Source organism: Nannospalax galili, unplaced genomic scaffold (assembly GCF_000622305.1).
Source record: "Nannospalax galili isolate Female #2095 unplaced genomic scaffold, S.galili_v1.0 scaffold779, whole genome shotgun sequence".
NCBI lineage: Eukaryota > Metazoa > Chordata > Mammalia > Rodentia > Spalacidae > Nannospalax > Nannospalax galili.
The window spans coordinates 161,970-176,550 of record NW_008345224.1 but is presented as its reverse complement, the minus strand read 5'-3'; the positions used below and the strand labels follow the sequence as shown (position 1 = coordinate 176,550).

At 47.6% G+C, this 14,581-nt stretch overlaps 1 protein-coding gene across 1 annotated transcript in view; it reads left to right on the top strand.

Moving 5' to 3' along the window:
- The window catches only part of Steap3 (STEAP3 metalloreductase), a 38,875-nt gene extending 24,642 nt beyond the window's left edge, over nt 1-14,233 (top strand). Inside the window, 4 exon segments of the mRNA XM_029567501.1 lie at nt 303-830; nt 4,851-5,015; nt 11,789-12,037; nt 12,039-14,233. Of these exon segments, the coding sequence (XP_029423361.1) occupies nt 303-830; nt 4,851-5,015; nt 11,789-12,037; nt 12,039-12,212 (1,116 nt within the window). The 3' untranslated portion in view covers nt 12,213-14,233.
- The last annotated feature ends 348 nt before the right edge of the window (nt 14,234-14,581 follow it).

Here is a 14,581-nt window from a genome sequence, read left to right as displayed (position 1 = left end):
CTAAGCATTTGCTATGACTGATGTCATAGAACTTGCAGGACACTTACTGGGAGGGCTTCCTCTCTTCCATTGGTAGGTCTGGATGGGAGGCCACAGGGTTCTCTGGGAAGATCCTTGGCCTGGACATCAGAGTCCAGCTTACATTCTCTGCTTTGCCATCAGTCGGAAGTTCACTTGGACCCAGGCCTGCTCTTCTGTGTCTCAGTTTCATCAGTTTCTCAGTGAGGAGCTTAGCCCTAGTGGTCACCAAGGCCCTGCCCATACCTGTGACTCTGACCAACTCTCCTCCTTGCTTCCCACAGGTGCCTATCTGCAGTGACCAGCCGGAAGCTAAGCGCACCATCTCTGAGATGGCACATGCCATGGGTTTCATGCCCTTGGACATGGGATCTCTGGCCTTGGCCCGGGAGGTGGAGGCCATGCCCCTGCGCCTCCTCCCTTCCTGGAAGGTGCCCACTCTCCTGGCACTGGGGCTGTTTGTGTGTTTTTACACCTACAACTTTATCCGGGACGTACTGCAGCCATATGTGCGGGAGAACAAAAACAAGTTCTATAAGTTGCCGGTGTCTGTGGTAAACACCACGCTGCCATGTGTGGCCTATGTGCTGCTGTCCCTGGTATACCTGCCTGGTGTACTGGCTGCTGCCCTGCAGCTTTGGAGGGGGACCAAGTACCAGCGCTTCCCAGACTGGCTGGACCACTGGCTGCAGCATCGTAAACAGATCGGGCTGCTCAGTTTCTTCTGCGCAATGATGCATGCGCTCTACAGCTTCTGTATGCCACTGCGCCGCTCCCACCGCTATGACCTGGTCAACATGGCTTTGAAGCAGGTACCACCTGTGCCGGCTCCTCCATCCTTCTGTACCAGCCTGTCTGGGGCCATCTGTGTACTGGTGGGACCACCCTTGCTCTTATGACAAACTTAAACTACACTAGGCCATGAGAGAGCAGGCACTTAGAAGTTCATGAGCACTGAGGAAAATATAGCAGGGAGAATGTGTGCCATTGTGCGTGTGTGCGTGTGTGAATAGAGGTGAACATAGAGGTGTTGCAGGCCCAGGGACAGTGCGGAGGGGCTTTGGGCCTTGAGGGAAACAGGGAATCAGTGAAGGGTTTTCATTTGAGGAGTGAGGATCTGCCTGATGCTTTAATCAGCTCACTGGCTGCTAGGTTCAGAAGAGATAAGAGATGTCAAAGGCAGACAGACACTGGAGGCCCCAGTGAATGACTGTGGGGACAGGGAGAGGGATGACAGCAGCTGCAGCAGGAATATGGAAGCATGTTTTAAGCTCAGACATAGAATTTCTGGTGATGAACGGATGTATTGTCTGCAGGGTGCAGGTGAGTTGATCTGCCCCACTACAGAACAGAATGCTTATCTGGTTAACAGGATTAAGCTGTTCTGCAGAATTCTCTGGGGCAGAACTAGGCTGATGGGACATGTTTGGGGTGACAGTCAGCAAAGCCAGAATTTAACAGCCTGGCAGTGGTGAGCTGATTCAACCTGGACATATTTAAGCTGGTACCTGGTAGTCTACTGGTCAGATGCATCCTCAAGTCTTGGGCTTAGACACCTTGGAGAGTGTTGGATCTGATGCCTTGCCTGTAAAAGGCAGTTACTCCTGCCAGCTTTCAGCCACCTCCCACAGAGCCTCCCTGTGGCTGCTGCTCACACTGGTTGCCACAGGGCTCTGTGGGAATAGGGAGTGCATTAGCCTGGGCATAGGAAACCCCTCCAAGATAACCTTGAAGGCCACGAGGGTGCAGACCATGCTTGTTGATAGTATTAGCACCATCACTAACTGATGTTTATGTATTGTTTTCTGATTTGATTGTGCTGTTCCCTAAAAGATGCATTTCCAGATTAGTCAGAGGATCTGAATCCCTTCAATCCCAAAAACCCATGTACAAAGAAAAAATGGATGTGGTAGCACATGCCTTCAATCCCAACCCTCGGGAGGCAGAGACAGGCAGATCCCTAGGATTCTCTAGCCAGCAGCCTATCCTACTTAAGTTCCATGTTCAATAAGAGATTCTGTCTCAAAAAACAAGGTGGAAGGATCCTGAAGAGTGAAACCCAAGGTGACCTCTGGCTTCCACACACATGTTCACTAATGTGCATGCACACACACATTCATCCACACACATAAAAGTGGCAGTGATCCCCAGGCAGGTTTCCCACTCTCCACTGCTCCCAGTTCCAAAGCAGATTCCCCCCATCCCGGCATCACTGCAGAGTGGAGGGGGGACCAGGTTTTCAAGTCACTGTTGAATATACTGCAGTCATGCAGAGCTGGGCTTGTGCTGTTAACCACCTGAGTTCAGCAAGCAGGATGAGTAATGAGTGAAGAGCAGACCACGTGGAGGTGACTTAGTTAACACCGCAGCCGTAATGTGAGTCACTCTTGTCTGAGGGCAGCTACTATAGGACCCCTGTCCTTCCCAGGGTCAGATTGTTCACACCTCCCTAGAAAACTTTGCTCCAGCTATTTCTGCCACATCACACTTAAGAGGAAAATCCCAGCGTTGAACATGATCTGGTTTGAATTTCTCAGGTGGAGAAACTGAGGCCCAGGGACAGTTTTCTAGAGTCCCTCAGGGTTAGTGGCCAAGAATGAAGCAGGTCTCCCAACTCCCGGTCCTTTGTACCTTACAGACACCAATGTGAAGCAGTGTGCCCTAAAATAAACAAAGTGAGGGAATGAGAGTTTACTCAGTTGGCGTGCTTGCCTAGGATGTGAAAGCCTTGGGCTCCATCCCCAGCAACACCTGGCACAAGCCTGTGGTCTCCCAACTCACTAGGGAGATAAAAACAGGAGGATCAGATGTTCAAGGTCATCCTCTGCTACCTGCCTCAAAAAAAAAAAAAAAAAAAAAAAAAAAAAAAAACAAATAAAGAGGGTTGGGCATGGTGGCATAGACCTTAAATCTCAGCACTCAGCACTCGGGAGGCAGAGGCAGGCAGGTCTCTGTGAGACTGAGGCCAGCCTGGACTACATAGTAAATTCTAGGCCAGCTGGGGCTATTAAGGAAACCCTGTCTCAACCCCCACCTTAACCCCCCAAAACCCCAACAAAAAGCCATCATTTTTCATAAACTGTAGGCAATGTGCCCATGGATGACATTTTCTTGGTTTCTTTAAACTTTCTTTCATAAGCTTTGCTTCTTCAGTTTTAGTATCTTATTCCGGTAACTGGGCTTACGTGAGGATTTTTTTTTTTCCTTGCTGAAGTAGTTTCTGAAAAAACAAAACAAAACAAAACCCTACCCTTTCTGAGTCACTGTTTGGAGATGCAGGGACAAGCCTGCTAAGGCTTCATCTCCTTCTCTTATGGAGGCTCTGCTGCTTTTCTGCTGGTAGCATTAGAGTACTAGCATTTTGTGGGGCTTCTCAGAGCTTCCAGGAACCCAGCAGTGGGGACGAGTTGGAAATGATGACGGTAATGTAAGGATCTTGATTCAAGTTCTTCAGGTGCTGAGTCAGGGAGTGCTGGTGAGCGAGGAGGGGATACTGCTAGGTTGGCAGAGCATCTCTGGTATATGGGTTTATGTGTGTATATGTCCCTGAAGTGGGGGATATCAGCTTCATGATAGCAGGTGTTCTCATTCTTTGTAGTCTAGGGCTCAGCACACAGTAGGCACTTCCTAAGTGTTTGCTGAACTGCCTGGTGAAGGGATATCAGGCTGTTGCCTGGCAATAGTTGAGCCACAGCTATATGCTTCAGAGAAGTGAAGGGGTCTGGAAACTTTGAGTTAGATGTTGGGGACCATTGTGTGGGTCATTATGAGTCCTGAGTGATGAAGCAGGTTGCAAACAATCTGGGTAAGACAGGCTGGGAAGGAAGATGGCTAGCAGGAGTATGGGCGAATGGGCTGAGGGGATGTAACACTGGAATTGCACCTTTCCACTGTCCTGAAACCAATGTGATACACCTGAGCTTAGGGGTTGTGTATTTCTCTCTCTCTCTCTCTCTCTCTCTCTCTCTCTCTCTCCCCCCCCCTCCTCTTTTTGAGACAAGGTCTCCCTATAGCTTCAGCTGGCCTGAAACTCACTATGTAGTCCAGGCTGGCCTTGAATTCACAGAGATCCACCTGCCTCTGCCTCCCAAATGCTGGGATTAAAGGCATGCACCTCCACACCTGGCCGGGAGTATATATTTCTTTTGAAGGGTGCAAAGTGAGGCAGAATCTCACTATGTAGCCCAGGCTGGCTCAGAACTGATGATCCTCCTGCCTCAGCCTCTTGGGTACTGAAATTACAAGCTTGTGCCCACCAGGCCCAGCTGAGGGCCTTTACCCCTTTCAATTTATCTGATGTCTTACCCTCTAGCTGAGGTGACCCTTATAGCTGGCCAGCCTCAGGTGGGGAGCCATGACCTTGAAAAAGCAACTTTATCTTTGTCTCTCATTCTCTTCATTCCCAAAATGGGCTTACAGTGATCTCTGTCTTAGGGAGTCATCATGAAATTAATGACTTTCTTTTTTAAAAAGATATTTATTTTATTTCTATTTTTAATTATGTGTATGTGCAGATGAGTGTAGGTGCCTGTCGAGTCCAGAGGAGGGTGTCAATCCCCTGGAGCTAGAGTTACAGGTGGTTGTGAGTCACCTGATGTGAGTGCTGGAAACTGAAGTCCTCTGCAAGAGCAGTACATGTGAGCCATCTTGAGCACTGATTAATGATTTTCTAATACCTGGAAAGTACTTAAAACATGTCAGGTACATGCTACTGTCCCATGAGGTATGAACATAGCTGTGTCTGTCTTACTCTTATTCTTAGTGCTTTCTCACACATTCCAGGATACTGGCCTTTACCACAGTGCTCATGTTTTCCTTCTGTCCCTGGTCAGGTCCTGGCGAACAAGAGCCACATCTGGGAGGAGGAGGAAGTATGGCGGATGGAGATCTATCTCTCCCTGGGAGTGCTGGCCCTCGGCATGCTGTCTCTACTGGCTGTTACCTCTCTGCCATCCATTGCAAACTCACTCAATTGGAGGGAGTTCAGCTTTGTGCAGGTAAAGTGAGTAACCCCTCCCCCCTTTTGAGCCAGGTGTGGCTTGGCCCTGGTCTTCCCTGGTCTTGTGTTCATGAACTACTTCAGCACAACAGGACCACTGGGTTGGGTGCTGGGGCCTTCCCACCTTGCAGGGTCTCCAAGCCTCCAAATCAGCTTGCCTGGGGTAAGTTCATCTTCCTGACCCTAGGAAGTCAGTCATATAGAGTCTGTGACAATAGAGGACAGAGCATGGAACCCTGGGCCAATCCTCCTCAGGGAACATAGCACTTAACTATGACATGTAGTCCTTGCATGCTTGAAATGCACATGGGAGGTAGTGAGTTATAGGTGAACCCAGAAACCCCACAGTCATACACCCTCAGCTCAACCCCTCACTGTTGTTCCCATGTGGGGGTCAGATGGAAAGTGAGCATGAGGATCAACTGTAATGGGATGAGGCAGTGTTTCCCAAAGGGCAATGTGGCTGGGACAAATCCAGAGAAAAAGAGATGGAAGCTGGGACATGCTTTGTAATAGAGTACTTTCTTAGGGTGTGCAAGGCCCTAGGTTCAATCCCCAGCACTGCAAGATAGATGGAGGGATGATAGATGATACATAGATGATAGATAGATAGATAGATAGATAGATAGATAGATAGATAGATAGATACTCACTCACTTGCTCCCCCACTAATTTCCTTTCATTTATGGTTTTGTATCTCTAGATAGATAGATAGATAGATAGATAGATAGATAGAAAGATAGATGATAGATAGATAGATAGATAGATAGATAGATGATAGATTGATAGATATATGATAGATAGATGATAGACAGATAGTGAGTAGATGCATGGATGTATGGATGTATATGGACAGATGAGTGAAAGAATACGTGGATGAGTTAATGGGTGATAGGTAGGTTTTCTTCCCCCTAACAAACCCACAGTATACTTTGGCACATTAGAGATTTTAGAAAGTTTATAACACTCAAACTTTTGACAACAGGACATCTGTGGACACTGCTACCTTGATTCTGTTTCTCACAAGACAGCTACCAATGTCTGAAAAATGATGCTGGTGGGAAAGGGTCTCCATGCATGTGTCAACCCAATGAACACACTCTGAGCATGTGTGCATCCCACACATCACCCAGGCCTGGGATGCAGCAGGATCAAGATGAGTAGAGCCTAGTTTTAATTGTAAGGGATACAATCCATATGGGGACATTTCTTGCATCCCCTGGGAACCTCCTGCTGTTTTTCATAACGTACACCAGGGTCATTGTTGGCGGACTAACTCATCCCTCTGGTAGATGGAAGCTGACTGACTCATCCTGGCTCCCTCCCGTCGTACTGTATCAGGGCAGAGAACAGCCATCGCATCCACCCCCACTGCCAACCAAAATCTGTCAAGTAGGTTCTCTGCACAGCAAGGACTCAGAGGGACAGTGACAGAACACTGTACTTATGTAATCTAAATTAATTCTTTCTGACTGGGGACCCTTAGCATACCTTAGAACCAAACAGTTGTGGTTGGTTTTTAAAGCATGTCTGAGAATCTCAAGGGCTCTGCTCATCTCAGAAGACCCGTGGAAGGCTCACGGCTAACACATGCTGGCCTAAGAGGGTGGGGAGGGAAGGAATTTTCTTGATCTGGCACTAATCCCTATTTGTCTCATGCCCAAATCTCGGATTTTTGTCTTCCCGCCTGGAGTATCCTGGGTATGTGGTTTGGCCACAATTAAAACAGACTGTAGATTGTTCCTCTTTCCAGAAAGTTCTTCCCTTAAGCAGCCATAGATTACATGCTCCGATTCTGGCTGCCAAAGAAAGCCTATGGATTTGATTTTGTTAGCAAAAGCTGACTAGGCCCCAGAAATCACCCCCTACTTTACATATTGAAGAACTGTGGTAAAAAAAAAATGTGGGTCCTTCTGCCACTGCAGGAGCTACGGGACAGGGCTGGAGGATGGGTAGAAAAGGCAGGGTTTCATTTGTGGGGGTGTCTGAAGTCTGTTAACTCCCTCTCTCATGTACACTAGTATGGAAAAGGGTCTGCCAGAGCCTGCAAAGTCAGTTGCAATGCCACCTGCTCTGTGAATGTGGGCAGATCACATCTACCACCCCACCCTGAGCCTCAGTTTATTCCCAAAGAAAAATGAAGTCAATGGCTTGGGGCAGGTTGGGGAGTGATTTTTGTGAGTCATAGTGAGAGATTATGGGTAAAAGAAAAGTAGAAATCACATTGCTGCTCTTCTTGGGATGTCTGGTGACAGTCCCACTATCCCTGACTAAGCTATTAACCACTCCTTTCTGTTTCTGTTTTGGAGACAGGGTCTCACTATGTTGTTGCACAAGCTGACTTCAAACTCTTGGGTGCCAGTGATCCTACTGTCTCCGTCTCGTCTCTGCCTCTGTCTCTCTGTGTCTATGCCCCCTGGCCGCATGTAGCCTAGGCAGGCCTTGGGCTCAATACATAGCCAAGGATGACCTTGAACTCCTGATCTTCCTTCCTCTCTTTCCAGAGTACTGGGATTATAGGTTTGTACTACCATGTCAGGTTTATGATGTGCTGGGAATGGAGCCTGGGGCTTTGTGCATGCTAGGCAATAACTCTTCTAACTGAGCTACACCCCCAACACTTCTTTTGGCTTTTGAAACAGGGTCTCATGTAGTCCAGGCTGGCCTAAAGTTGTGATGAGGTCGAGGATAATGTTGAATTGCTGATCCTCCACCTCCACCTCCCAAATACTGGGATTACAGACATGAGCAAACTGGCTCTGTAGCTGAGGATGACCTTCAACTCTTGATCCTCCTGCCTCTGCCTTGAAAGGGTTGAGATTACAGGTTTGCAGTACCATGCCCTGTTTATGAGATGCTGGGGATAAATGCTGGGACTAGATTTGTGCATGCTGAGCAATCACTCTACTTACTGAGCTACAAGTTCAATCCTCCAAGTGGTTTTCAAAGTTTTCAGTTTTGGTTTGTATTTTTTTGAATGGTTTTGTTTGGGTTTGGCTGTGTTAAACTCTCAAATATTCAGCTAGTTAAACCCCATTACATTGCGAAGTGTCTGAATGGATTTAACGTATCTGCATAGAAAACCTAGGGTTCAGCTCTTAACACTCACCCTAAAGGAGCTCCTTCTGACCTTGCTTGTGCAACCACTTGCCTGAAATATTGACAGGGACCAGCCTGACCCCCACTTGGTGAGCAATGGCCAAAGCCCTTTCAAGCTGCAGTAATTGAGCACCAGCAGGGGCCAGGGCGACCTGCCTGTGGCTTTCCTTTGCTAACAAGCTTCTGTGTAATAAAAATGGCCCTAGCTTGGCATGGGAGAGGGTTAGTTATTAATGGTCCCACGACATCCCTCTCCTAATTTCCTTTGGCCATTCTGGAATTTTTAAACTGTTCCCAAGGAGAAAGAGTTTTGGGAAAAACATTCTCTGGAATCATCCAGGCTTCCCAGCAGGACTGCAAAACTAAAGGCCTTCTGGCTGTGGTCCTAGCTAGGAATCATTAGCCTGAGGCTGGGATTCCTGCCACTTGCACCACGGGGACTTAAAAAACAAAGAGAAGGGGATATGAACAGGAGTTGCCTGAAAAGGCTGGTGGGCCTTGAGGAAGCATCTCCACACTGGGCCTCCATACTCATTCCTCACTGCTGAGGATGGTGGCCCACATGGGTCAAATACTGGAGCTATAGGACATATCACCTTCAGGTGATGCTCAGTGAAGCCACCATCCTATGCCTGGATGGGGTCCTATGGTTGCTCCATCTGGAGAAAGCCAAGACACTGCAAGTGGTCCCAAGTGGGTCTTATCTAAAGGAGAGAAGGACTAGGCCCACTCCAATGGAACAGCCTGGGCCCTGGGCCCCCCGAGCGTGGGTTCTTCAACCTCAAGCTAGAAGGGCGTGGGTGAGTGAGTTGCCATAATTAGTGACTTAGTCCTGGCCACACATTTGTATCATCTGCTGAACTCCGAAAAACAACAGATGACTTAGCACCACCCCAAACCAGTTTAATCTGAATTTCTGGGGGTGGAGCTGGTATGCTCGTATATTTCCCAAGTTTCCCAGGTGATTTTAGCTTGTAGCACCCATTTGAAACCAGCCCAGCTGCCAATTGATCAATTCTCAGAAATAAAAAGGCAGGTCCCAGCCATCTTGGCAGCTAAGGGCTCCCTCCTTTAAGAGGTTGGGGCAGATGAATCACTAGCTGGGGATGGACACCTGATTGGAGAATGTCAAGATGACTGACAGGATGTTCAAGACTTAGCGCTATGGTCAGCACTGGGCCTCTTTTTAACCCCCGTCTTCCATGGCAAGACATCACCATTTAGAAAAGGTTGATGAGCATGGATGTTAAAGATTTGTGGTTCTTTAGAGTTTAGTTTGATATGGTTTTAGTTTTGTTTGTTTTGAATCAAGGTCTCACATAGCCCTGGATCCTCAAAATTCTCAAAATTATTCTGTAGCCCAGGATGACCTTTAGCTGATCCTCCTACCTCTACTTCCCCACTGCTGGGATTACAGTCTTGAGTCACTATGTCCAGTTTATGAGGTGTTGGGGATGGAACCCAAGGCATCATGTGTATGAGGCAAGCACTCTATCAACTGAGCTACATCCCCCTCCCCCAGCCCAGATATGCAGTTTTTAAAAAATTATTTCTATGTGTATGAATGTATTGCCTGCATATATGCAAATGTGCCCATGTTGTGCAATGCCCATAGAGGTCAGAGGAGGACATCCAGTTCCCCTGGAACTGGAATTACAGATGGTTATTAGCTGCCATGTGGGTGTTGGGATTCGAACCCGGGTTCTCTGCAGGAGCCAGTGCTCTTAACTGCAGGACCATCTCTCCAACCCTGATTTGCAGTTCTTGATAGACATTTATGGAAGAGACAGGATTTAGTTTCCTATGACTTACAGTCAATGAAGTTTCCATCTAGGGACCAATGATGTTAGGATGACACACGAATGAACAGTGCATCATAGAACAAATTCAACCGTGGCTTCCTAACTGGCCACACTGAGGCCCAGAGTCATTAAGGATGGGATAAGAAGTATGAAGTGGACACCAAAGGACCAGTGATGACTAAGAAGAGAGACAGAAAGGGTCTTGTTGCATTTAGGTATTTTATTTGGAATTTTTAAAAATGTAGAAGAGGGGAGAGCAGGGATGGGGAGATGGCTCAGTGGTTAAAAAAAAAAACAAATCTAGATCCTAGATCCTAGATCTATGCTGACAAGCTAGGCTAGGAGGAATTCTAGGAAGCTCAATTGCAGCTTTTCTAGAAAAAAAAAAAAAGTGCTTGCCATACAAGCATGAGGACCAGAGTTTGGATCCCCAGAATCCACATAAATGCCAGGTGGATGTGATGTTGATATGCCTGTATTTCCAGCCTCATAAGGCAGACAAGATCCCTCGAACAAGTTGGCTATGAAGACTGGCCATATCAGTGAGCCCTAGGTTTGATTGAGAGACCTGCTCCAATGAATAAAGTGGAAAGACTGATCAAGGATGATTCCTAACATCAACCTGGACCTCCTCGTGCAAATGCACATGCATGCATGTGTACCTACACATGTGTACCCTCACACATGCACACATACACAAAAATATAAAAAGAAGAAAAGAGAAAAGGAACCTAGGAAACTGCCAGTGTGCCACCATTGGAAAATGCTTGTGTTTAACATCACCAGCAATGCTTTTCTGAACGATGCTCTTCTACTGGCAGTAAGCTTCCATCTTGGGTTTTATCCAAGAGGACGTACAAGCAGGGCAGTGAGAATAAGGCTCAGTGCACAATCAGCCTCATTCATTCATTTCGTTTTTGTTCTACCATGCTGAGTATGGAACCCAGGACCCTGAACATGCTAGGCAAGGGCATTACCACTGAACCAGCCTCCCCTACCCAGTCCCATTTAGAATGATGTCTGAGGGGAGCTCAAACAAAGGAGCACCTCTCATCTGAGCTCCTAGATCTTTGCTGACAATCTGGGCCAGGAGGAAGTCTAGGAAGCCCAATTGCAGCTTTTCCAGAAAGCTCCAAACCAGTGGCTCCAAACCAGCATAGGGGTGTGTAGCCACATTTAAATTAAACCAATATAATGACTCCTCAGAAGAAATGTGTAGTGCTTATTGCTCAACAGGGCACCTTGGTGACCAACTTAGATTTCTTCGGTCTGGAATCCTCAACGGCTCCTAGTGGTCACAGCATTTAGCCAGAGCTGCTCTGGACTCTCCCCTACCCCACACAGTCTACTTCACAGAGCCATCTGCCCCACCTGGGGCCTGCCCTCATGCAGGTTTGCTGTTGTAATCCCTGCCTCCCACTAAAGCAGATGTCATGATGTGCTCAGGGTCATTGCCAGTAAAGCCTAGCTCAGCCAGCCTAGCTAAATTGGCAATCTTCAGGCCAGTGAGAGACCCTGTCCCCTAAAAACAAGGTTGATGGCATCCTGAGGAATGACATTTGAGGTTGACCTCTGGCTTCCATGTGCACAGGAACACGCATACATGTACATATATACATGCCTATATATGCACATACGTGTACACATATATGTACAGATTAATACACACATACAAATACAGATATACACATACATATATACATATACACAGGCCTATATATTCACAAAAAAGATTGAAGGGAGGGAGGGAAGGAAGGAAGGAAGGAAGGAGGGAGGAGAAAGAAAGATAGAGGCAGGGCTGGGATTCAAACACATTGGTGCCCTGAAGCCCTCCTCCCTCTCCTCACTCCTGCCTTTCTTCTTCCCACAGTCCACACTGGGCTTCGTGGCGCTGATGCTGAGCACCCTGCATACACTCACCTATGGCTGGACCCGTGCCTTCCAGGAGAGCCACTACAAGTTCTACCTCCCACCTACCTTCACGCTCACACTGTTCCTGCCCTGTGTCATCATCCTGGTCAAGATCTTCTTCCTCCTGCCCTGCTTCAGTCGCAGACTCACCAGGATCCGCAGGGGCTGGGAGAAAGATGGTGCTGTCAAATTCATTCTGCCTGCTGACCACGTACAGGGGGAGAAAACAAGCCATGTGTGAGCCTTGGGAGCAGATACTAGGCACAACTTGTGGGTGCCTGAGCCTGGTTCAGTTCTCTTTTCTAGATGCTGCAGAACAGAGTGATGATATACATATAGGTGATTTGAGATGGGAATTCCTGGGACACAGATGTAAGCCATGATATTTAGAATGACACACCATGCGTGTGATATGTATGCATATATACTTCATATCTATAACAGGATTTACAATTATTTCTACTTCACTAAAAAACTGGATCCCTAGATTTCAAAGTAAATGTTAAACAGCAGGTCCTGCCCTTGTTAACATTTGTAGAGGCAGACACACACTTTTGGTACAAGAGAGATGTACATTTTGCTGGGTTCCATCCTTTACCTGCCTCTCTACAGTCCCTGTTAGCACCAACCTAAGGTTGATGCAGAGCTGGGGCAAGTATAGCTCTGGGTGTAGCTCACCCTACATCCCAGTGCTAAAGAGAGGCCCAGAGTGAACAGGAATGCCACAGGGGGGAGGCCAGAATCTGCAGGGGCTTTTGCAGCTCCCTCCTTTTCCCGGGGGTGGGGTTAAGAAAAAGCTGCCCCACGTGATCCTAGCTGGGCTGAGGGAGATATTTCCGCCCTCTTAAAAGTCCAGAGTCACCGCAGGGCCTGCAAATTGATCCTTCTGTGAAGGTGTGAAGTCACCTCCTTGCCCAGCCACTAATGAACCTGATCTTGAGAATGAGTGTAATTGCTTTCCCTCCATTAAGTTGGTGGTGACCACTCTAAACCACTGTGCCTTCTCACCTTTTCCATCATTAATTTGGACTTCTCCCTGGAAGGCAGAGGAGCCTGAGGGGGAGGGGACCACACCAGAGCTTGCTGAGAATAACAGGGCCGCCTCCCCTTGGACTTGGACTTTTCCTGGGGGCTGAGGGACTGCCTTCATTAAATTGGTCCCCAGGGAGAATAACAGGGACCCCTTTCCATGTACTCTGCAGCTGTGGGCAAAGAACCTGTCTCCTGAGCACCCAGAAACCTGCACTGGCTTCATGTCCCCCTCCTGGAGTCTAGCGGTTTCCTTTGTCTGTGCTTTTTCCTTCCTTTCAGTTTCACTCAATTGCAGTCTACAAATATTGTTTGAATTCTTAGAGATCACATTCTCATTTTACTACACTATAGTTATAATTGTCCTTTATTGTTATTAGTTACTGTTATTAATCTTTTCCCGTGCCTACTTTATTAACTAGACTTATCACAGGTATGCATAGGAATATATGTTTCCGAATTGTCTGTAGTTTCAGGCATCTACTGGGGTCTTGAATGGACCCAGGTATTATAGTTCAAAATAACTGGGAGGGGCTTTTCTATCAAAGCTACAAGTATAAAACCTTGCTGCCCCAAAGCACAGGAGGCCAGACCACAGTCAGAACCATAGGGTATCTGTCCTCTAGCCTTGCGGCATTTATTGCTGGTTCAAACTAATACTGGTTTACTTCTTCTGTGGAAAAATGGCTGTTCTCAGCTCAGTCCCCCAAACCCTACAAAGCCCAAATGATATGCCGCCAACTCAGAACAGAGGTCTCAGTGGAGCTTCCCCTGGGTCAGGGTACATCTTTAGATACAAGGAAAGAAGAGGACTGACCACTTTACAGCAGGTGAGGTACCCTTGTTAATCCAGGAAAGCATCATGTCTGTGGGCACATAGGATCCTTCACTGAAGCTGAAGCCATGAATGATCTCACCTGCATAGGGCTCAGCCATTTTCTCCAGCTCTCTCTGGGAGAAGATAGGTCCTTATACCAAAGATACAGGGAGGAACCCATGGTATTTCTTCCCTTTCCTCACCCAGCTCCTGCTGTAGGTGCTTACCAGAAGGGAAATGAGGCTGAGTATCTGTCACCTGTCTGTCAGCTTGTGGATGGCAGGTGGGCCTTGGGCTTGTCCCTGATCTTGCATCTGTCTTTGCTTTTCCTTCCCACCTCACCAGGCAACGGGCAACATCTTCTAGGAGAGCTAGACACTCCCTAGCCTAGGAAGGTCTTTGTAGCTCTGGGTCCAGAAGTGGCTCAACCCAGTGTTCTGGATGCCTGAGGTGGACATGTAAAATTTATGCCATGGACAGAGTCCGAGTTTTGTTGTTTTTATCTCATAGAGCTTGTCTCGGAAGTAATGACAATAAATACCTAACCTATGAACGTAAGGCTTTTATTTCTGGTGATATGGCCATTTGGTGATATGGCCTTTGTAGACTGGACCAACCATGTGGCTGGAGTCTGTACTTGTTCAGCCTCCCATTAGAAGCACAGGTTGCCAGGGTGAACGGTAATCTAGAGCTCGCCACTGAAGGAGGGCAGGTATGCAGAGCATCGATGGGACAGTGAAGAAACAGGGAGGTCCCCATGACAGTCTGGATTGGGAGGGTGACAGTAATGTCCTAGGGTACCAGGATTAGGGGTAACACAAGAACTTCCTGGTTGGGCAGGGGAGGTGGCTCAGCCACTAACGGCCCTTGCCTGATGATCTGAATTTAAGCCGTAGAACTCACATG